Below are 25,185 nucleotides of genomic sequence, written 5' to 3'. Positions count from 1 at the left end.
CCGTCACACGAAGATGGACGCTTCTGAGACGCTACGTGATGAAGTTACTTTACAAGGTGAAATAACACTTTTAATGCTTCATTTTGACACAAAACCATGTGTTTGAGAAACGCCTATTGTTCGTTTGTCGTTTAAACGCAATTCTTATATAATTTTGATTAAAAAACAACTCTTTAACTCTAGGTTATCAGCAGTAAACAAACCTGATAGCTGCTTGCCTAACAGTAACACAAAGTTATTGTCATGTAAAACAATATTAAAATTGTTTAGCAAAATTTCATGCAGACATATTAGAACATTCATCATGCATATTTTCTCAGTGTGACAAAAACACAATTTACATTTTCCTGTTTTAATGGCATTTTAATTTCAGAGCAGGCAGATGTTTTGGTGGTTGAAGAGTGTGATGGAAACAACGAGGAAGAGCACAATAAGTTAATACCACATGATATGTATTACAGCTATGAGGAACTGTGCTCCAGACCCTTCATCACTGCAGACTCCAACATCCCACAGAACCTACTGCACCTCTCGTATCCACAGCAATTAAAACTAAATAAAATATATACTATATTACTATTTATGCTACCAGTCAAAAGTGTGAAATAATTACGATTTTTTAAATGTTTTTGCACACCGAGGCTGCATTATTTGATTAAAATGCTGTAAAAACAGTAATATTGTAAAAAACAACAACAACAACAAAAAAAAAAAACTATTTGAATGTGTTTTTAAAATGTAATTTATTCCTGTGATGACAAATCAGAATTTTCAGCATCATTACTCCAGTCCTCAGTGTGAAACGATCCTTCAGAAATCATTCTAATGTGCTGATTTGCTGCTCAAGAAACATTTCTTATTATTATCAATGCTGAAAACAGTTGGAACTGCTTAATATTTTTGTGGAAACCGCAGTACACTACCATTCAAAAGTGATTAAATGTGACAGTAGATATTTATAATGTGTTACGAAAGATTTTTATTTAAAATAAATGTTATTCATTGAACTTTCTGTACATTGAACATTCTATTCATTCAGTTTCTAAAAAAAATGTATGCAGCAAAAACTTTTTTAATGTTAATAATTATAAGAACCATTAATAATAATTGAGCACCAGTAATAATTGATAATAATTTCTGAAGGATCATGTGACACTAAAGACTATGTAAGTAATGGCTGCTGAAATTTCAGCTTTGCCATCACAGGAATAATTGATCAAATAAATGCAGCCTTGGTGAGTTTAAGAGACTTCTTTAAAACATTACAAATCTTGATTATTATACAGTATATATAACTAGATGAAAAAGTTTGTAGACAAACTTTAAGTTGGCATGAAAAAGCCTTGCCAGAAAGTTTGAAGAATTTTTAAAAGCTTGAAGTTTAAGTTTTAGTTTTAAAAGTTTGAATGTTTTCAGTTTCAATTAGTTTAAGTTTAATGTAGTAGTTTTAAAAGTTTGTAGAAGTTTGACGGTTTTCAGTTTAGAAATATTAGATAGAAGGGAAGTTTAAATTAGTCTTGATTGATTAGAAATAGTACATAGAGCGGCAGCTGATGGAGTCTAATGAGCCTCTCCAACTGTCAAAATTTGAATTTAGTTTGAAGTTAGAATGAAAGAAAGCAAGATTAGTAAGAAAGAGAAAAAGAAAGAAAGAAAGAAAGAAAGAAAGAAGAGAATGAAAGAAAGAAAAAGAAAGAAAGAAGATGAGTCTCAATGAATTAGAAACAGTACATAGAATGGCAGCTGATGGAGTCTAATGAGCCTTTCCAAGAGGCTTTCCAAGAAAATGTCAAAATTTTAATTTAGTTTGGAGTTAGAATGAAAGAAAGAAATATTAGTTAGTTAGAAAGAAAGAAAGAAAGAAAGAAAGAAAGAAAGAAAGAATGATTAGTTAAAAAGATAGATAGATAGATAGATAGATAGATAGATAGATAGATTAGCAAGAAAGAAAGAAAGAAAGAAAGAAAGCTTAAATGAGTCTCAATGAATTAGAAATAGTACATAGAATGGCAGCTGATGGAGTCTAATGAGCCTCACCAACTGTCAACATTTGAATTTAGGCAGTTGAAGTTTAAATAGTCTTGGCTCAATTTGAACATTCCGCAATGAAAGTCTATTGGATTTTTCCAAGTTTTTATCAGCAATTTTAGGAAAACAGCAAGTCTGATCAGTCTACTCTAAATAGATGAAGCAACTCGAGTCAGAACAGTTTGAAGGTCTAGTCTGAGATAGTGGTTATAGCTTGAACAGTTTAGGAGGAGTTACGTGGAGAAATTTAGTCTAATAATAATAATAATAATAAAAATAATAATCTTAAGTACAATATCAGTAAGTTGGCTTTTCCAAGCCAACTTAATAAGTTTGTTGTCTTGGGAAGACTATCTGTTCATTTAATTTGCTTCTTAAACTGAGCCCAGACATTCGTTTGGCTATGACTGTGGGCGGAGAGGAAACCTACAGCTATTGGATGAGCATACGTTGGCCTTCATAGCCGGAAATCTGCTCATCCTATTGGATGTGCACACCAAAGAGCAGTGTTATATCCGCTCTAGCAGCGGGGGCGGCATTGGTGCCATCATGGTACATTAATACTGTTATTTCGGTGACTGTATGTTAATAGAAATGCAAGAGCTGAAAATATAGCTGTGAGCAGCAATTATCGGGGTTCAATTGCCAATTGCCAAAAGTCCTTTAATCATGTGCGTAAAAAAGGTATTATGTTTCATTTAGCAAGCCTGTAACCATCTCAATCATAGATGAAAAAGGCCATTTACAGCCAATACAGGCAATATATGGTTTTTAAAGCTTTTCAACAGTTATGGCCCCACCTATGGGCCGATCTCCATAAAAGTTTGCATGCTACTTTAGAATCACGTGCCACATGTGCTCACCTAATGCAGAGTTCTGCCATGCCTGTTTTCTTAAGGACCTAGCTATAGCTATCCAAAGGCCAAAGTTAAATTTTCTTTGATAATTATTGACCTAGAGAGTTCTGTAAATTGTGACTCAGTGGTTTTATCGAGGTTGAGCCAAAAACCTAGGACTAGTTCACGAAAGTCGGTTTTTGAAATAATCTCCAATACAGGTAGCCTGGTTAAAACCAGACCATTCTCAGTAGTAACCGAGTTATGGTCTGGCAAAGCTTCTTTAATAACTCATTTCCAAAGGGGCGTCACCAAAGGACGTCGCTCAAATGCCTCTGGGCGCAATTGGATAGACATAAAACCAATCAGAGCGATCGTCATCGTGTAAAGCCATATGCTGCGTCCCAATTCGCCTAAGTTACACTACGCCATAAAAGTATGTACTCTTTTTGTGAAGAAAAGGTATTTACTTTTGAATGTGTAGCAAAAAAAGTAGGCAAGCTTTGGGACATACTACTTCGTCATCTTTATTGGACGGATCTGTCGCGTGCATTCTGTCACGTAAACTGCCCTGTCAATCATCTTGTCACAGTTAAAATCTTCTATTAAATCTAATTTAATTTCCTACTGTTTCGGAGAGAAATGTAGTAGCACGTTCATCTGCCAGTGGGTCTTTAATGGAGACTGTGCTCATGTGTTTGCAATTTGAATATAATAATGCATTTAAAAGTTGCTGCGCTTCACCAACGGACGTCGCTCAAATGCCTCTGGGCGCAATTGGATAGACCTAAAACCAATCAGAGCGATCGTCATCGTGTAAAGCCCGCCCCAACGTTTCTGATTGGTGCCGCGATTTCGACGGATTAGAAATGGGCTTGAATGAGCTCTTTGCCAGACTACTTGCAGAGCAAATCTAAATTTGCCGGAATGAGGAGTTCTACCATGCGGTATGAATGTCGTGGGCGTGTGTGAAAAATCTTGTGGTATACAATCCCTTAGGCACGTGAAAAGCGTAAAGGCACCCCTCCCAGGCCCTGTCCCAAATGGCACACTTCATATGCACTTTCGGTCTTGTGGACTTACAATGGCTGCTGCGTGCGCATGTCCGTTAAGTCCATGAGACCGTAGGGTGTTCCATTTGTCATTTTAGGTCTCAGAAGGGTGCTCTCGAGCGCCCCCTATATGCGTCGATTTGCGCCCTCGATGCGCACTTTTGCTGAGCCCGCACTGATGCGAGCTCCGCAGCAGACTTCTTCTGACAGTCAAAGCGGCGTTACGTCACAAAAGTGCGGATTTAGAGGAAGATCGCGAGTGCTTAGGGTGCAATTTGGGACAGGACCCCAGTGGCCGATTTCTTTCGAATTTCTTACAAGGCCTCTAGGGCCGTGAGTCAAACAGGCCCAGCGAGTTTAGATCTGAATCGGCCTCCGTTAAGCTTGTCTGATAGCTGCTCAAAATTCATTGGCCGCCGCCAACCGCGTTTTTCGAGATACGTGAATGTCCTCAAAGGCAGTCTTGGCACATTGGACAAAGACACAGCATAACAATTTTCAAGTCAATCAGACTTAGGGCTGCGTAGTTATAGACATTTTTATGTTTTTTCCATGTCATAGCGCCACCAAGTATACCAACTATGCGCTTGAACCCATAAATACCAAATACCAACAACAACAAAGAATGGCCTTGACATATGAGTGTATGAGCAACATGAGAAAAGTCATAGCTCTTACTTTTTACAGGCTCAGACACATTTATTCATCATTCATTTTACACTCTATTGTATGCACATAGATTATTATGCACAATTATGGGGTTATATAGCCTACAGATTTGTGTGGACCTGAAGACCTAATATCTCCTTTCGTCTCTTCAAAGACTCATCCAAGTAAGCAATATTTCGCAGTGGCAGAGAAAGGCCGTCAGCCTAATATCATCATATATGAGTACCCATCCCTGCGGCCTTACAGGATCCTCAGAGGTAGGACATCAGTGGCAGGTCAAATGTCTTACAAAAGTGTAACTTAAATTTGAACAAGATGTGATTTGAGACAGAATCATACATACATAATTGTAGTTTGTTGTGTTTAATATGAAGGTGGCACAGGCAGCACATATAGCTATGTGGATTTTAATCGGGATGGCTCTCTACTGGCCAGTGTGGGTGGTGCTCCAGACTACATGCTTACACTCTGGGACTGGAGGCAAGAACAAGTGACGCTGTGCAATAAAGCTTTTGCTCAGGACGTCTACAGGGCCACCTTTTCGCCCGACTGTGTTGGACAGCTTACTACTTCTGGCTCTGGGCACATTAGGTCTGTATTACTATAATTTATCCACTTATGAATTTGCATTTAAAACATTTTTTAAAAAGATCTTTCAAAGATGCTTTTTGTATGTTAAGAAATAATATTTATACACTACCGTTCAAGGGTTTGGGGTCAGTAATTTTTTTTTTATTAAACTTTTTGCTTACTTTAAAATTTATTCAAAGACATTGTTGTGTCAGGATCATTGTTACACACCTGCTTTCAACAGTGAGAATAAAAACAAAGGTTTCTTGAGGAGCAAATCAGCATTAGAATGATTTCTGAAGGGTCATGTGACACTGAAGACTGGAGTAATGATGCTGAAAATTCTGATTTGCCATTACAGGATTAAAAAGAAAAAAGAAAACAGTTATTATAAAATAGTATTACACAATATTACTGTTTTTACTGTGTTTCTGACCAAATAAATGCAGCCTTAGTGAGCAAAAGAGACTTTTTCAAAAACATAATAAGATCTTACCGACCCCAAACGTTCGAACAGTCTATATATGTGCTGAGAGAGTTTGGGTTTAATGTTTTTTAGATTCTGGAAAATGGCCAGTACCTTCACTGGTTTAAAGTTGCAAGGGTTGCTTGGAAGTTTTGGAAAAACAACTGTAACAGATATAGAAGGATACGTGGAGCTTCCTGATGGAAAGGTTTTTTTCAGCACCTTCTTACATTTTGCATGTTCACACGCACAAACCTACAGACTTTTAAATGAAATATGTTCTTGAAGAAATTGATCTTTCTTTCTCTCTCTCTCTCCCAGGTTGTGTCAGGATCAGAGTGGGGAAATATGCTCCTTTGGGAGGGGGGTCTGATAAAGGTGGAAATATGCCGTAAAGGTAGACGCACGTGTCATAGCGGAACCATTTACCAGTTTAATCTGGATGAGGGAGAACTAATGACTATAGGATCTGATGGTGTCGTCAGAGTAAGTACAGGTTACTTAGTGAGATTATGCTACTTCACTGGTTTTTGCTGTTGCTAAAAAGTGTAAACTTATTTGAAACAAATTCATTTAATGGGGAGGATGTTTTTTGTTTTTTTGAAAGGTTTTAAAGCAATTTCTCCATCTTTTTCCTCAGAGCTGGAATTTGGAGACCATAGACACGGCAGATGCAGTTGATGAGAGTGGCCTGTTTGAGACTGAGCCCATGAATGAGATAACAGTAGGCCGTAATGTCAGCTTGTACTCTATGGTCAAGAGCTCCATCCCAGAAACCTCCAACTGGTTTGCTCAGGTATGAAATCTTTTTCTTTTAGATGTGGAACTTGCTTTATGTATGTATGAATGTATGTGTGTATGTATGTATGTATGTATGTGTGTATTTTTTTAACCATCCAGGACCTAGTCTGAATCTTTGTGTCTGTGTGTGGGTTTGATTTTTAACAGGATTCTAAAGGCAGTATTTGGAAACTGGATCTCTCATTCTCCAACATTGTGAGTCAAGTTAAACAGGTTAAAAGATGAATCGTTTTTTTTTTTTTTTTTTATGGTGGATCCTATTAGCATTTTTTCTGGTCTTTTGTCTTGCAGACCCAAGATCCAAAGTGTCTCTTTTCATTTCATGCTGGTGCCATTCAGGGCATGGATGTTTCTGAAAGTAGCCACCTCATGGCTACTACAGCCTTGGACTGTAAGAAAAAATGTTGCATTGACCAAACATATACCCACATACCTACATAATGTGCTTCTGTAAATAATAACAAATACCATTTTATCCTACCCAGCCTCTGTCAGGGTGTTTGACTTTCTTTCAAAGAAAGAGCTCACGATAAGTCGCTTCAATCAAGGAGGGACAACGCTCACCTGGGCCTCAGACACGGTAATGTAAATGAACTTCTTAGAAACATGCTTGGAGACTCTCTGTGCATCATAGGATTGAGTGCATAGGGATGTCCAATATTAAAATTCTGGAAGATAATATAAGCTGATAATTATTTTAATGTGATGGCCAATAACCAATAAACAGTCAAGTAAAGTCAAGTCACCTTTATTTATATAGGGCAATACAGATTGTTTCAAAGCAGCTTAACAGTGATAACAGGAAAATTATTCAATGATGCAAAGAGTTCATTTCGGCTGTACAGCAGCTCTAAAAGAAAATAGTGTCATTGTTCAGCTAAAGTCAGTTAAGTGTTGATTCAGTTCCATTGCAAAGAAAAACAATTGTTAAATTAGTTCATTTCATCTATAAAACAGTTCTGCAGAAAAACAGTGATGTCATTATTCAGCTCAGTTCAGTTCTCATCCATTAGTGTCAATAATATTGTTGAATTTTAAGTGTTCCCTAAGCAAGCCAGAGGCGACATTGAAACTCAATATTGATATTGAAACTCTTTACAATTTTGTCTAAATAAAAAAAAAATACACAAAAAACTGAAATATTTTTTTATTCTACAGTGTTGTTGTTGTACACTAAAAGTAAAACTATCGAATTTTTTTTTTAATAATTGAAATAAAGCTGAAATAAAATAAAACATAAATATTACATGAAAAACTTAAACCTAAAACTTGAAATAGGACTAAATAAAATAAATAGGTTTAAATTGAAGTGCTAAAATAACAACAACAAAAAAACTTAAAATAAGAATAAATTAAAGATAATATAGAAATTAAAAATATATATATTTAATGACAAATGCACATAACAAAATTACCAAGACTTAAACTAAAATGAAAAATGAAAAAAAAAAAAAATATATATATATATATAAATTCAAATGATTAATAAATATTATAAATGTATATAAATACTACTAATATAACACTGAAATTCTACAAGTGAATTTAGGAAACACAACATTATGATTTACAGTATGAAAAATGGATATTCATTTTGAGATTGGACAAAGATTATATTTATCAGTGTTATAAATGATTAGTGTTTTTAAAGATGAACTTTAAGTGAGTGTTTGATGACAGCAAAGGTAACTTATATGTAAAAATAGGGCTTTCACAAATAAATATCCAATATCAAACAATACAGATACATTTAAAAGTCTCTAATATTGGCTGATAAGCAGTATAGTACCAGGATGTGTGCATATTGGATATTGATGGAGAGTGTGTCTGTCTCCGCAGCTGAACAGTGCTGGGGGTCTGCTGGTTGTCGGGTTTGATGATGGTGTGGTACGTCTCTTAGAGCTGTATAACCCTCAGAGTCTGCACACGGTTGCAGGGCGCACACGCTCTGGATATGCCGAACTCCGCCTTAGACAAGCTCTCAAGCCCCACAATGCAACTGTTACTGCCATCGCTTATGAGAGAAGTAGAAAGATCATGGCTACTGGGGTAAGGGTTGAGTGAGTGAGCATGATTTGTGTCGGAATATTCTGCTGTTAATATTACATTTTCTCTCTGTCTTTAGAGTGCAGACAGCACTGTTTTCTTCTTTGCGGTGGGAGAAACATATGAGCCAATTGGTTTTGTTACTGTCCCAGGGCCTGTGCAAGGCCTGGAGTGGTCACCTCAGTCACATGTGAGTGATGATGATAGTTAAAGGGATGGTTCGGAATAAAATCAACCTAGGGTCCTTTGCACCATGACCTCGAGCCAAACACCCCCCCAGAATCCTTTTTTCCCTTGGTCGAACATTATTAAAGTTAGAGCTTATTTAGAGATATAAGTGTTATGTAAATAAACTCCTGATGTACTTACAAACTTTCCAATGCCTCGTTTTATGAGTACAGAACCTATTTGTACTACTGTAGAAGATTGGTACCATTCTGGGCATTATTAGTGGGGTAATTTACGAGATACATCCTTGGATCCATTAGTGCCTGCACTAAGCCATTCAGCTGATATCTCTAAATAAGCTCTAACTTTAATAATGTTCGACCAAGGGAAAAAAGGCTCGAGGCATGGTGCAAAGGACCCTAGGTTGATTTTACTCCGAACCATCCCTTTAAAGGTAGGGTAGGTAGGATTTTTCTAAAAAACTTTTTTTTCAAATTTGTTTAAACTGTCTTTATATACCAATACATAATTTAAATGTAAGTGCTCTGAAAAAGAGAGTATAAAAATTGAGTGACTGTAGACCTTTTAATCTGCAATAAACACAGCTCATTATTTCCATCCGGTACGAAACAATTGATTGGTTTGGGCGACTGTCACTCTCTCTCGCAACCATGGCTACCACCCCTGTTGCTACAAGATCTGCCCATATGCACGCGCTCACCCGTTTGATTTGAGGAGTGCAAGAGAGGCGCGGAACCTACGAAGAGTAAAATTATGGCAGAGAAAGAGCATTCAAAATTCAAAGCACCTGCATATGCAGTCAGCGAAGGCAAACAAGGCAAAAAAAGAATCTTGAAGGACCTCCTCTGCTTCGCCCTCGACCTGTCCTCGAACCGATGATGCGGTACTTGTCTCCGGAGTGTAACGTTAGTCCTCCTCAGAGTCAACAGTGTTTTCATCATGGAAACTCTTACATGCAAAACACCGTATATGTTATGAATCTTACACGAAATTCATCTTCATCACAGTGTAACTGATGGTAATGGAAAAACGTGTATCAATGCAACCTGTTTTTAGCTTTGCCTTATAAATATAGCTCGTTACCTATAAATATAGCTCGTTACCGAATCAAACAAAATATATTTTAAACTTTACCAGTATCGATATGCTAGCTTGATAGTGAGTACTAAAAGCCATCTTATTTGTTTATATTTATAGTGATAAAGTTAGGTATTTTATTACATGTGATTCTGACATGATGTCACTGCATGCACTGCGCTCCTTCCTCTCCACTCGTCTCAGGTAAATAAATAAGTAAATAAATGCGTCTTCCAGCTGAGCCTGAGCGTCGCGCGTTCATGTGTTTTGGGGGCGTGGCTTTGGAAGAAGCTCAGAAGGGAGGGGGTGGAGTGAATGGAAATAATTAGCTGTGTTTACAACAGTCGTGAGAGGTCTACAGACACTCGATTTTTATACTCTCTTTTTCAGAGTACTTACATTTTAATTATGTATTGGTATATAAAGACAGTTTAAACAAATTTGGAATGTTTTTTTTTTTGAAAAATCCTACCTACCCTGCCTTTAACTGTGCAACTCACTGAGGCTCTTGTTGGGATTGTATCATATGATTTATCGTAGCGCACTGAAGCTTTGTGTATGTGTTTAAAGGAAAAAAACACTTTGCTGATCTTCTGTCAAAATGGTCACGTGGTGGAAGTTCAATGTCCTGATCCTGGAGCACAGACTGGTGGAAACACCTTCCAGCTTTCAGGACTTCCCACAATGCATTTCTACTTCAGAAGCATCAAGTCCCGAATTAAGGTTATCCACTGACTCTCTTTTTGCCGTTCTCTCTCTATTTCTCTTTAAGTTTGTATTGTTGTTTTATTTTGTTGTATTCAGCTTTCATTCATATTTGATTTACTTTTAAAATTTATTATTTTAAAATAAATTATTCAAAAAAACCACAACTTTAATGTATTCATTTTTTTTAACTATTTTTCTACATTTAATTCTATTGATTGGGATTTATATTATTAAATTAATAATTATTTATATGCACAGTGATGATACAAACAAAATGATTAAAATCATAGCAATGGTCAGTAATAATGTCTATGATGTTTAATGTTCGATGCATGTGTGTTTTCAGAGAGATGCAGAGGTAGCACTCAGGCAGGCCAGAAAAGAGAAGAAAAAGAAGGAGAGGGAGGAACGCTTGAAGAAACTGTTGGAGCAGAAGCCAGATGCCACAGAGGAGGAACTACATGAGAAAGAGGAAGAAGAAGATGAGGAAGAAGTGGAACTGCCTCCTCTTTACATTCCATCTCAACCCAGTCCTCTACACTGTGGCTTTTACTCAACACCAGGGTCATTCTGGCTTTCTATGGTAAATAAATACACTCACAGACATACACTACAGTTCAAAAGTTAGTAAGATATTTTTAAAAGAAAATAATACTGTTATTCAGTAAGGATGCATCAAATTGATCAAAAAGTGACAGTAAAATGCTGAACAGTTATTTCGAACTTTCTATTAATCAAAGAATCCTGTAAAATATATAATTGTTTCCACAAAATTATTAAGGAGCACAATGATGGTAATAAGACATGTTTCTTGAGCAAATCAGCATATTATGATTTGTGATTATAAATCAGAAAATATGATTTCTGAAGGATCATGTGACACTGAACATGAAAATTCAGGTTTGCTTTCACATGAATAGATTGCTTTTTAAATATATTCAAAACAATTATTTTAAATTGTTATAATATTTCACAATATTTGTACAAACTGCTCCGAGACAAAAAAGGTTGGAGATCCAAGCGCAGCTTTTATTAGAGGGACAATCCAGACTGTAATCTAAAATAGAGGCAACAGGTCAATAACCAGGCAGGTAATCCAAACAAGCAAACAAGGCAGGAAACACAGGCAAAAGGGTAATCCAAAAACAGGCAAGAAATCCAAAAACCAAGAGACATGAACCAGGGAAAAGGCTTAGAAGTGCAGGATTTGCAAAACCTCGCAGTGAATTAGCCCTATTCGTACGATAATTGTTTCTTATGTGGACGTCCATAAAAAATAAGTTTATTGACGGTGGAGGAGCGAGTTTTGTAATCCCACAAACGCGCTGCTCACGTGGTCAGTCACATGATTGTCTCCTGTAAATATCTGTATTTAATTTAATAATATGAAAACAATGTTCTATTTATTATTTTATTATTTAAATCTCATTTGTAAAAATAGGAAGCTAGACGCACGTATGCTATATTTGAAATGGTTTTCTGTCTTGCATTTTATCTCAAAAGGATGTCATTTAAAAAATATGGACATTAGCAGAAACAAGTTAATGCAGCCTCTTATTTACATGAGGTAAAAATAAAGCTGCTTGGTTTGTATTTTTAATGTTGTGCATAATAGCCTACATATTTTAAAATTGCATCATATATTGTTGCCACAATGACAGCTCATTTCAAACGTTTTTTCTCTTTCTCCTTTTCGCTGAGGTGGAGCGGTGAAGAAATATTATTCTTGTAAATATTTTACAGCATTTCAATAATAAAAGTGTACATCTTTAAAAAGTATGCAAATTATGGTGAAGCGCAACAGTTATCTTACGTACGGTGCTTGGCAGTGATCAAAAAGGATTTAAATTTTTGAAGCGATCTCTTCTTAAACACAGAGATGTGGATTCGGACGGCAATTAAATGACCACACAACCTTGGTGTTTGTCAAAAAACAGTAGGTAATTCGGCTGGGGATTTTTACACAGGTGGTGGGAGAAAAACCACTGACATTCTGGATTTAAGGATGGCTGACGCGAAACAGTCGTTCCGAAGCTTTGCGAGATCCCGAAGCGCAGATGTTTCGAAACACTGATCCGAAGCGTGATTCAAAACACCCATGTCACATGACTATGGCCAAACGAAGCCTCGAAGTGTTTCACTAAGTGTTTCATCAGGTGTGGTCCGCCGAATCAGCGTTTGATTGACACGGTCGGGAACAGACCACACAGTCGCACATCTGTATAAAAGTGAAATCAACGCATATTGACCTCGTGGGTTTTTGTGAGAGGAGTTTGATTTTGAGATAGTGGATTTTTGGTGATATAGTGACATAATGCGATTTGATTTATAGGCTATTTGGCCTTGCATTTAAATTTAACTGGAATTTAAATGAAACTGGAAAGAGATAGCAGTAATCTTTCCTCATTTGTATGTCCTAGCTAAAAAAAATATCTCCGCCGTCTGCGTCAATGGCCTCGTGGTCAGTGCGCCGACATGTAGCGCCTTTGCACTCGGGCGTCCCGAGTTCGAGTCCCGGCTCGTAGACCTTTCCCGCCTCGTTTTTTTGTCATCTCTCTACTGTCCTGTCACAATAAAAGGAAAATCACCAAAACAATATATATATATATATATATCTTTGCATGCCAGCAACAAGTGTCCCTTGTGAGAGGATTTTTTCAAAGGCTGGAGAAATTATCTGTAAAAAAAGAAGTAGGCCTAGTCTAAGTCCTTCCACAGCAGAGAAATTAATATTTTTGAATAAAAATCTCTAAAAAAGTGAGACATTGTGGCTTGATTTCTTTTATTAATATTCATTTTGCAAGACCAAAATAACATTATGCACAGTGAGGAGCCTATAGGTTACAAGCTTCACATATTAGAAAATTATAATAATAAAAAAACAACACATTTTTTTAATGGCTCGTCAAGGTTGTTTCAGATCAACACCTGCAAGTGACCACTAGGTGTCACCGTTGAGACGGGTGTCGGATTGATTCGAAGCCTCGAAACAATATGGCACATTTGGTTCAACTGTTTCATTGCTTCACGAGGCCTCGATCTGGCCATCACTATCTGGATTTGGACAGCAATAAAATCACCAACTAACCCCTGTCAATGTTGAAAATACCTTAGGTCGTAAGAGAACCATGAGAAACAGTTACCATCCGAATAAGTCTGTGAACATGGTTTAAATAGGCTGAGACTGACAATGTAATGAGGAACAGCTGAATGCAATCATTTATGATGAGTCCAGGCAAAGGATTATGGGGAATGAAGTCCATGACTGAGTGGCAATTGTTAGGGGTGGAGTGCCCTCTGGTGGCTATCACTGGCACTCCAAATGGTGATCTTAGCAATATTATTATTTATTTATTTATTTTTTACTGTATTTTACTCAAATAAATGCAGCCTCGGTGAGCATAAGATACTTCTTTTAAAAAATCTTTCATATCCCAGACTTTTTAACTTCAATGTTACTAATAAATGTGCTGTGTGTGTCACTGAAATGCCCCTCTTTCTCTTTCTCTCACTCTCTCTTTCAGGGTGGCTATGACTCAGGGTATCTGTACCACTGTAAATTCTCTGAAGAGCAAATTCAAGATCCATTAGAGAGAAAAGATGAGCCCTTCTTCTTCTTACCTGTGCATGACACAGACCATAACCCCATTCTCACCATCACTTTCAAGTAAGGTTTTTCTCTCTCTACACTTGGTGTGTCTATGTGTGCATGTGTTTCTCTAATAGCCTAGGAACTGAGAAATCATTATTAGTTTCCTTATTGGATTCTATTTATTTTGTTTATTTTTATTCAGCAATTAATCAGAAGGATGATATTTTCCACACCTTACTTCTCATTCTTCCTGTCTTAGTTCCAGCAGGCAGTTATTGTTATGTGGCATGGAGGATGGCAGTATTCGGGCGTACCCTGTACAGGCCTCTGACCATCAGCTCAGCTCCATGCAGGCTTACTGGGCCCTCAGCGTCCATGACAATCAGTACGGCTGTGTGTGCCACCTCCGCTTCAGCTTTGATGACATGTTTGTCCTGACCGCAGGAGAGGATGGCAACATCTTTTCTTTCAGCTGTTTGCCAGAGGAGGAGCTCCAGAAAGCCATGCAGCTCAAACATGCCAAAGTGCCCTCTCCACGGGTTAGTGTATATGTATGTTTGTGGGTGGGTTAGTGTGTACTTATGTGTTTCAACTTTACCACCTTATTCTGTCATGAAAACAGGTTGGGCTGGAGTTGGAGAAAGCAGCACAGGACATAGAGGATCCATCTGCTTACAGGTGACAATGTGTATATTGTGTATAATGTATATATTATATGTAAATAAAGCAAGCAATAGGGTCAAGGCTTGTGTTTTTTCCACTTACAAAGACACAAGAGCAGTGCTTATCTCCATGCTTTTCTGTGTGCCATATCGCCCAAGTGTGCCACAGAGGTACTGTCAATTGTAAATAATCTTTAAAATGTTTCACACGAAACTAAATAAACTACCATTCAACTCTCTTATGCTCACCAAGGCTGCATTTATTTGATCAAAAATACAGTAAAACAGTAATATTGTAAAATGTTATTACGATTTAAAATAGCTGTTTTTTATTTGAATATATTTTGAAATGTAATTTATTCCTGTGATGAAAAGCAAAATTTTCAGCAGCCAATTGGCTTCAGTCTTCAGTGTTACATGATCCTTCAGAAATTATTCTGATATGCTCAAGAAACATTTATTATTATTATCAATGTTGAAAACAGTTGTAATATTTATATATTGTATATATATTGTAATATATTGTAATAATAATTATATATATATTGTATATAATCATATTTTGTAAGAGTCATAATGACAGAATTTCCATTTCTGTTATCATGCATGGTGCTTGTTTAGTTAGCATAAGTGTGTGTGTGCAGCATAGAAACAGCTAAACAGAAGCTGGAGCTGGACCGCATGCATAAGGAAGCTGAAGAGAGGAAACAGGAGCGGCGTAAGAAGCTGGCTGAACTGCAGAGTCGATTTCAAGCTTTACTGGAGCAGAACCAGAGCCTTCCTGAACACATTCGCCTCCATCGCTCGGTGCACAGCTCTCACACTCCTCCCCGCTCACTCACCTATTGCAGTGTAATGATTACATTTACACAATAATCTAACATAATATTTTATGGGTGTTTGTAGGAGTTTGAACTGGACACGCGCTTCCACGAGGAGATTGAAAGACAGACTGAAGAAAGAGTGATGGAGGTCAGGAAAGAACTAGCCTGGGAGGAGGAGAAACACCGGATTGGCCTAAAAAAACTACAGACAATGTACTATACATCCACACATATCCACTTTTTCTCTATTTACATGTTTTTTTTTTCTTTTCAATACCTCTTTCTCTTCAAATTTCTCTAAATCTCCAAATATGTTACCAAATAAATTTTTTTATCATTTACTCACCCTCATTTTTGTTCCAAATATGTATGACTGACTTTCTTCTGTGCAACACAAAAGAAGATATTTTGAATGTGTCTGGCCATACAATGACAGTCAATGAGGTCCAAAACAACATTGTACTCTTATGACTTTCACTGAATAGACAAAAACAGTTGAAACAGTCTTAAAAATCGTATTTTGTGTTCTACAGAAGAAAGAAAGTCAACGATATGAGGGTGATATGATGACGGAACTTTAATTTTTTAACGAACTCTCCCTTTAGTCTTAGATGTTTCCAATAAAGCTTTTAAAGGAAAAATAAAAATAGACACAAATGAGACAGCTGTTGAAATACAATATAGGGCTATTAAAATGAATACACAAAAATATAAATCTGAGAAGCTAGACGCTTAAGCAAACGTCTTAATTTGTAAATGTCATTTATTCTCATTGATTTGTAGGAAGAAACAATTGAGTACCACAGCTTTAGTTATTCTTTCATGTTGCTGTTGTCTCTGTAGGTTCTGGGAGTCAGTGGTGCAGGACATGGTCACGGTGTATGCGTTTAAGAATGGACATAAGATCTCCAACTACAGACTGTTGGCTCTGCCTACCATACAAATGCATCTGCACCAGCACGGCACAGTGGCCTCTCAGAGCGCAAACGTGGAACAAGAGCATTGGCGGAACAAAGCACAGCCTGGCAAAGAAGCCAGCAACATTTCACGTGAGACAGGATGAGTGTGTTAACTTGACACTTAGACTTTTAGAATGTATGTGTGCAGTCATCGTTCTACTTCTCTCTTTCTAAGCAGTGCAGGATGAGCTGGTAACAGATTCAATGATGCAGTCAGGAAGGATGCAGTCAGGGTCTCGTAAACTGGGCAACAGAGAGGCAGAGAAACTCCGCAAAGCTGCGGAGAAGGCAGAGAAAGCTCGAGCCATGATAGAGAAGAGGAAAAAAGAGTGGGCAGAACTGTGAGTGAATGCCAGTGTGTGTGTCTCTTGGTCTCTGTGTTTATGTGTGTAACATTTTTAGTGCTTCCTCAGCTATGCCTCAAAGCCCAGTGAGGACTACGAGGACCCTAAGGATGTGGAAGCGATTCGATTGGCTAAAGAGAAAATGGGCGACTTTAAGCTGAAGTCAGCGAAAGACTTTACTGTTCCTGAACACCTGAGGATGAACGTGGACAAAAAGAGAGTGCAGTTAGTGGAACTGGAGAAGAAGGTGAATGACACAACCGAATCAGCAAAAATCACACTTTCCTAAATGGAAATGTAAAATGTCCACAATGTAAAAAATAATAAGACAGTGAACTTGAACTGTGTAATACTCAGTCAGAATGCATAAGTAAAACATGAAAATGATTATATTTTTTTAATTTTATTATTGAACATACACTTCTTTGAAATAAGTCTTTAATGTTCACCAAGGCGTTATTTATTTCATTAAAAAACAGTTCAACAGTAATATTGTGAAATATTATCACAATTTACAATAACTGTTTTAAATTTCAATATATTTAAATTTGATTTTATTTATTCACGTAATAGCAAACCTGAATTATCAGCATCCATTACTCTAATCTGCAGTGATCCTTCAGAAATCATATGCTGATTTGCTGCTTAAGAAACATTTCTTATTATTATCTATGTTGAAAACAGTTGTGCTGCTTAATAATTGGTTGGAAACAGTGATATTTTTTTTTTAGGAATCTTTGATTAATAAAAAGTTCATGAGACCAGCATTTATTTGAAATAAAAATCGTATAAAATATCTTTACTGTCTCTTTAATATTTTAATATGTCCTTAACAATTTAATATGTCCTCGCTGAATTCTTACTAGCCCCAAACCTTTGAAACATTTCCTACATTTTGCATATTATTGTCAATGGAAATATTATTTTCATAAAAATAAAAAATAAACATTTTAGTGAGAGTGTTTGAAATTCATCAAAATGAAAAACTGAATTGGATTTTTATTTTTTTTGCTTGTGAATTGGAATTGTGCTTATGGCAAAAAAAAAAAAAAAACTTTACTAGCAGTGTAAGGTCCTCTTTAAATAATTTGGTGTCTTTTTAACTAAAATAAATCTTAGTACGACAATAAGCTCTTATGATCTACTAAATGGTTTGATTTAACAGATGTGCAGATACAGCATGTGGTGGTGTATGTTTTTTCATGTATGCTACAGATCTTTGAGATGAAGTCTGAGATGAACTCTCGTGTGATGGCTCTTCGAGACAATAAGGTGGAGATCGTGTCTCAGCTCCATGCCAAGTTGGAGCAGCTACAGGCGATCCAGCAGCACCTGCCACCCGAGAAGCGTCATCCACTGCCAGCTGTGCCTGTCTTAATGCCAGAAGAGATGCCCGAGAGGAAACACAGATACACCCGGGCAACCTTGGAGCGTTATGCCGCTCTTAGGGCCAAGATGGCTTCCACTGGTTTGGATGAACAACAGAATGGGGAGAACATCCTGGAGCTGCTTGAACAAGAGATGCAAGACACACACACTGAGGCTCAGAGCACGCACATGGAGGACGAAGGTGTGGAAACAGTCTCTCAAAAGCAGGAAGAGGAGCTCACAGAGCTAGAGAAAGAGATGAGAGAAGTTGAGGAGACCAAAAACTTGTACCGGCAGGACAAACTTCTTAAACAGGTGAGTTTGGTGTGCATTAGGAATATCGAGGGGAATTTTATTTATCACAATCCTTCAAATGTCTTTCTCTCTTTCAGCAGATGGAGGAGGCAATGTGGCGTTTCGACGCTGAGTTACGTGTGTTGCGTCACGAGAAGCAAGAGTTGGATGTGGACATGAAACTGGCTGATCTGAGACATGTGACCCTGTTTGAGGAGCTGTTGCTTTTGAAGGAGTTCGAGAAGAGAGAGGACATACTACAGGAGCGACTGAGCACTTATATACAGGAAGAGCAAGAGATCAGGGTGGGTGGGTTTTTATTTGTGCATGGGATTGTATGATGTGTGTGTGTCCAGTACAGAACAGTTTCCATATTCATTGTTTTGTGTCAGGCCAAGATGCATGAATGTAAGAAGCAGATGGAGCAGAAGAAGAGAGACATCCTGAGACTCCAAGGGAAGGAGAAAACTCTCACCGCCACCTTTCAGGCCTCATTGGGGGAGAACAACAAGTTTGAGGAGTTCCTCACCAGAGTGTTTAAGAAAAAGATCAAGCGTACGAAGAAGAAAGAAACACGTGGAGGTGAAGGTGAGCTGTAAGAGTGTGTTCTGTGTATTTCACCTGGTGAATCTCAAAATGTCACATTTCACCCTGAAAACTAATAAAAAGAAGTGCGTAAAGGAAATATATTAAGATTTGTTTTAATCTTTTTATCTTATTATCTAAAATATACATATTGTAATGATGATTCTCATTACTGTTTTGCATTTTTTTAATAAATTTTTTTATTAATACATTTCTAATAAATTAAAGGCTATCATGCTATCATAATGTCCAAGTATTTTAAATATATATTCATATTTTTTTAATGTCTCTATGTAATGAGAACTCTGTATTTCACAATGCAGTAATGAGAACTGGTAAAATGAGCTCAATGGTCTTTATTTTCAGGTTGCAATATCATTTGTCTTGATTTTTTGGGGTAAACTGTAATGCAATGGCAGGAACAGTTAGGATATACATAAAATTGTCAGAGATTGCCATCATCAGAGTCATGTTGAAATATAGAACACGTGATTTAAATGTAATATTCGTTTTGTTTATTACTCCTTCCATCAGGTGATGATGTGACAGATGATGAAGATGACAGCGATGAAGACTCTGATGATGAATCAGACAGGGATAATGATGAGGATTATGATGACTCTGAGACTGGAGCTCCCCTGGACGACAGTGTGTGCCCACCAAGTAAGATCAAATTTGTTTAGACATTTTCCAAGATGTGAGTTCCAGACCGTCAGCGGCCGTTCATATACCCACTGAGAACTGCTTTATCTCGGTCAGTCCTTCTGGAATTTGCCACTGGCTCGCCTCTTATGTAGATAGTTTAATCAGGAGGTATAATTCATTTTGAATATAATATAATAGGCTATCTTTGCTCTTATTAATCTACTTGTTCCAGAGCAAGTCGATTTGGCCAAGGGCAAAGTTTATTTAACTGAAATCCTGTTCTATAACTAGTGCTTTTGTACTTTTGACTGAATTGTTTGCTTGTTTATTTCCTATTGTACAAACTTATTATACTTTTAGAATGGCCAATATTGTTTATTTAAAAATTATTTTTCAATAATAATATTTTAGATAAATATCATTTGGTATTAAGAAAGGGTCCGTTAGTGATTGTGATTTTGACTTCAGTGAAAGTTACATTTATTTATTGCGCCATTAGATGGCAGTAAAGACTGTCTTTATGAGTGAGTCAGTAGCAAAGATTTTTATATTGAAAGGGACTGAAACAAGATTGTAAATAGGGGTGGAACGATCAGGATCGCAGTTGATCCGTTATCCGTACGGTTCAGGCCCCACGGTTCGGCATGCATGTGATTCGCGGATTAACTTCTAAATTTAACCAACATAGAGTGAAAGTTTATATGTTTTGTTTGCCAATTTACGCATTCAAACTATTTTAAACGCAGAAGAAGAGGCCAAAATCGGGACTTGCGCGTTATCTGTACGCTCAGCCGCACGCACCTGAAGCGAGAGAGAGAGGCGCGTTCAGATAGCGCTCGAACACCGAATTGATTCCTCTTTCGCATTTTCTTGCCCTTGAACGGACACATAAACACAAAATTAGGTCAAAATACCCGTCTCGGCAAGTATTCTCTCATTTATGTCATAGGTGAACAGTTGATAAAGAAGAAACCGGATGTTTGTCAGTTTTTTCGGTACGTGCAGTCGGCCTTAAATTGACAGCACATACCTAATATCCCTACTGTTGTCTGTGTCATTAATAAAACAACAAAATACAGCTTTAATAAAGATGAAACTATATATTTAATTTCTACAGTGAACAAATAGTGTTATTTTACATTTAGGCTTAAAAATTAATTTCTGTACCTGAATACTAATGTTAGACTTTGTAACTGTTATTTAGTATTCATCTCTGCTTGTAATTTGTGTATTTGTTCTTATTTTATTACTGACTGTTAACTTGTTTTAAATAATGTGTGAACTTAATCAGTTAGGCTAGTAGTTTTTGATGTAGTAGCTTAGCTATTGAAGAACTTCAGGTGAGCTTTAAGTAATAAATGAAAAGCAAAGTCACCCCCCCCCCCCCCCCTCCCCATATATATATATATATATATAATTTATTTTTATTTTATTTTTTTAGCTGATCCGAAAAATTATCCGATCCGTGGCTCAAAAACCGTAAATGATCCGAACTGTGAATTTTGTTTTCAGTTCCACCACTAGTTGTAAAAAAGGATATTATTTTTACTTCGAACAACAACTTACATTGCATTAACTAGCGCTGTCATGGGAGATCCCCTTAAAAGAATAGTTCACTTAAAAATGAATGAATTCTGTTATCATTTACTCACCCTCAAGTTCTTTCAAACCTGTATGAATTTATTTCTTCTGCTGAATGCAAAGGAAGATATTTTGAAGAATGTCAGTAACCAGAAAGTTGATGTATCCCATTGACTTCCATAGTAGGAAAAAATTAAATACTATGGAAGTCAATAGGGTACATGCACTGTTTGGTTACTGACATTCTTCAAAATAGCTTATTTTGTGTTCAGCAGAAGAAAGAAATTTATACAGGTTTGAAATAACTTGAGGGTGAGTAAATGATAACAGAATTTTCATTTTTAAGTGAACTATTCTTTTAACTGTTAAAAGGACAAAGACAAAGATATCGCTTTCCTCAGCAGACATTCAAACTGATTTTGTGATTATGAAAAAAAGATTGACCTGAAAAATTTCTCCTAGATGCAGGTAATGCACTCACTTAGTCGATCTCTCTCTTATAATAGGCTACTCTAATCTTTATCATACAATAAGCTTCAATGAAGCAACTCAGCGTTCCTTCATTGCTAATTCTAAAGAATTAGTAACGGAGACTTGGGCTCAACTGTTTAACTGTCAATTTGAGATTTGAATCTGTGGCGGAAGGAAGTAGTTCCGCTCAAAAGACACTCCGTTTTTAAAAACACTCCATTGTTGTTTCTTATTTATTTACACACTTGTACCGTTGAACTGTTGTATAAACGCAAAATCACACTCTAAGCCGTGTGATATGGCTCTATATCAGCATGGCTGTGATTGCCTACGGCCAAATCACAGCCAGCTGTGCTGATATAGAGTGATATCGCACGGCTAAGAGTGTGATATTGCTTATAAGTTTAGGACGAGTAAGATTAGGGTCAGTTTTTTTATTCACTTTTAAATTAATACTTTTATTCAGCAAGGATACATTCAACTGATCAAAAGTGACAGTAAAAACATTTATAATGTTACAAAATATTTCTATTTCTTCATATAAATAAAATGTATCAAAGAACCCTGAAAGTTTTTTAATCACAGTTTACACATAAATACCCCAAACCTTTGAACAGTAGTATATATATATATATATATATATATATATATATATATATATATATATATATATATACTACTGTTCAAAGTATAAAATATAGGTCCTGTCTCTGTGTTTCAGACTGTGATCCCGAGCTCTTTGATAACACACTGAGGTTACGTGAACATCGTCTGGATGTGGAGGAGCAGCTGCAAGAGGAGATAAAAATTGTTGACAGTTTAAAGAAGGAGTGTGACACACTGGCCAAGAAAGTGAGATATATTTCTTTCCACTCCCACCTTTCTTTCTTTTTCTTGTTTTTCAAAAGAACACCCTAAAGAGACAGTATATGTTTGTTTGTGCAGGAGAAGATTGTGCAAATCAATCGCAAGGCAGCAGAGGGCGATCTGGAGCTCATTAATCGAGAAAAGCAGCAAAGGCTGAATGAAGTGGATGTGGTGGTGCCACTCAGACTGCATCAGGTGTGAACATAATTACACATACTGTACTTACTGATTATCTTATGTTATATTGTACATATATTTACCATCTCAGCCTCTGCTAAAGTGTAACTCACAACCAATATCAAGTCTCTCTCTTTCTCCTTGTCTGAGCAGATTGAATATGTGAACAATGGTCTCTTGCCGGGTAAGCTTGACTCAGCACTGATCCTGAACACAGCTGATCTACAGCGTTTGCAGAAGCGCCTTAAAGAGTTAAAGGAGGAGAAGACTGAACAGCGAGAACTCTATAAACAAGCCAAACAACAACACGTACAGCTCAGACATGACCTTAAAGACATGGAGGCCAGAACAAAGGGTCAGAGATGTGCATACATGATGACTATTTCAAACCACACACTTACTTGCCTGATAGGATTATCTAGGCAATTTTACAATGTATTATAAACTCAATTTCCAGTCTTTTTTACAAACTGAGGGAAAAGACAAAGTTATATTTCTTTAAACTTGAGGTATGAGTTTAAGTGTATCAAGTAATACATTACATACATTTCTTTGCAGAGTCAGAAGTACGTTGCGAGCAGCTGATGCTCATGAAGTTTGGAAAGCTGGTTGAACTTGAAGTTCTGCAGACACTCTCAGGCAACAGGAAGGTAGAGGAGATGAGACAAGAGGTCAGAGAACGGGACGCCAAAAACACACAGGAGCTCAAACATTGGGAGGTACACTGACACAAAGAACCTGTGACTGTTTGGGGGTTGCTTTACACTATCGGTCAGAAGTTTGGGGTCTGTACGTATTTTTAAATACAATAAAAGCAGTAGAATTGTGAAATATTAATACATTTTAATTTCATAAATATATTTTAAAATGTCATTTATTCTTGTGATAGCAAAGCTGAGTTTTCAACAGCCATTACTCCAGTCTTCAGTGTCAAATCATTCTAAAGTTGATTTGGTGCTCAGGAAATATTTTTTATTATTGTCAGAGTTCTTTGATGAATTTAAGTTTTTAAGCATTTATTTGAAATATAAATCTTCTATAAATGTATTTATAGTCTCTTTTGATCAATTTGATGCATCCTTGCTGAAAGTATTCTTTAAAAAAAACCAAAAAAAACTTTCTGACTCCAAACTTACACAGTAGTAGTGCATGTTATGAGTCAATTATTATGGTTAAATGTGCCAATCTAGAGCAATTGTTCATTATTATTTGTGTGTGTGCAAGGCAAAAGTTACTGAAGCAAGAGAGGCACTGACCGAAGTCACTAAACAGAACACAGAGAGACTACGTAACATGAACAGCCTGCTTAGCCAGAAAAAAGCATTGGACGACCAACTCAACTCCCAACAGAGGAAGACGGTATTCTTTTCTTTCATTATTCGTATTTCATCAGTTTCTTTCTTTAGTTCTTCACATTAATAAAGACAGATATCTGACATGATTTGGTGTACTACATTTCCGTTTGAATTTCTACAAATTTACTGCAGTTCATTCACAAGTTAAGCAGCAGCTGCACCTGCAGCTGTGAATTCATATGCAGGACACAGACATTCAAAATGTGTGTGTTTGTTTAAGGTGGGTCAGTTCCAAGGCCGTCTGGTAGAGAAACAGGAACTGCAGAGGCTGCAGCGGCTGGTAGAGGCTCAAGCTCAAGACATTGAGGCTCTCAGTGATGAGATCCGTGCTCTCTCACGCAAAGACGGACACATTCTCCCTCCGCTCGATCCTGTCCCGCCTCCCATTCCTGCCCCGCCCCACAGACACACAGCAAGCAACTCTGGTGTGCACAGGAAACTCAACCTCAGCAGCAAAGCTATGAAATAGATCCACAGACACACTTTTACCTTAAGTACAAAATCAGCATGTTAGCACACATACCTCTAACTATCGATCTGTTCCTGTAGACATATACGACAGGCTAAATGCAATAAATTCTTACCTTGGGGATTTTAATATGTTTAATGTGTCTTCTTCCTCTAGATTTACCTTCTTAGAAATTGCTGTATAACCTCTGAAATTTCCCCCATTATTTTATCATAATAACCAGGCAAGTTTCAAATCCAAATCACAATGTCAAAGCACTACTCAACCATATTAAATAGAAAATGAAACTGTACATGACCAGTTGACGTGTGACAACATTGTCCTGTAGCGTGACATGCTTTATCTAAAACAATTAATTAAACATTTACATTCGTTCTGTATGCACTTTTTATGAAATCTTATTCAATTCGAGACTTAAATGAATTTGTGCACTTATAACACAGGACTATTTCTATGTATACTATTTTTTATAAAATATTGTGTGTTAATATTAAGAATAATATTAAAATAAACAGTTACAGCACCTACATTTAATATAATTTCTTTAAAA

The 25,185-nt window shown here is 36.8% G+C and overlaps 1 protein-coding gene across 3 annotated transcripts; it reads left to right on the top strand.

The window, feature by feature from the left end:
• cfap44 (cilia and flagella associated protein 44) lies at positions 1-24,764 on the top strand. Of its 3 annotated transcripts, none has more exons than XM_082186684.1 (33): positions 1-56; positions 374-533; positions 2,418-2,580; positions 4,740-4,842; positions 4,960-5,176; positions 5,715-5,829; positions 5,943-6,107; positions 6,262-6,417; positions 6,570-6,617; positions 6,714-6,813; positions 6,908-7,002; positions 8,262-8,471; positions 8,548-8,658; positions 10,305-10,457; positions 10,789-11,025; positions 13,967-14,109; positions 14,294-14,573; positions 14,657-14,712; positions 15,341-15,503; positions 15,603-15,733; positions 16,364-16,569; positions 16,658-16,820; positions 16,893-17,070; positions 18,039-18,506; positions 18,587-18,790; positions 18,878-19,073; positions 19,605-19,733; positions 22,489-22,619; positions 22,713-22,829; positions 22,965-23,166; positions 23,370-23,530; positions 24,036-24,170; positions 24,387-24,764. In XM_082186684.1, exons 1-33 carry the CDS (start codon positions 14-16, stop codon positions 24,633-24,635), a joined length of 5,388 nt encoding a protein of 1,795 aa, XP_082042810.1. In that variant the 5' UTR covers positions 1-13; the 3' UTR covers positions 24,636-24,764. The 3 variants fall into 3 exon arrangements, with proteins under 3 accessions (XP_082042810.1, XP_082042809.1, XP_082042811.1); XM_082186683.1 differs by having other exon boundaries at positions 18,584-18,790; XM_082186685.1 differs by having other exon boundaries at positions 5-56; positions 379-533; positions 18,584-18,790.
• Positions 24,765-25,185: the final 421 nt, after the last annotated feature.

The sequence above is a fragment of the Leuciscus leuciscus genome, assembly GCF_965113295.1.
Source record: "Leuciscus leuciscus genome assembly, chromosome: 12".
Lineage (NCBI taxonomy): Eukaryota > Metazoa > Chordata > Actinopteri > Cypriniformes > Leuciscidae > Leuciscus > Leuciscus leuciscus.
This window is presented reverse-complemented; position numbering and strand designations above follow the sequence as displayed.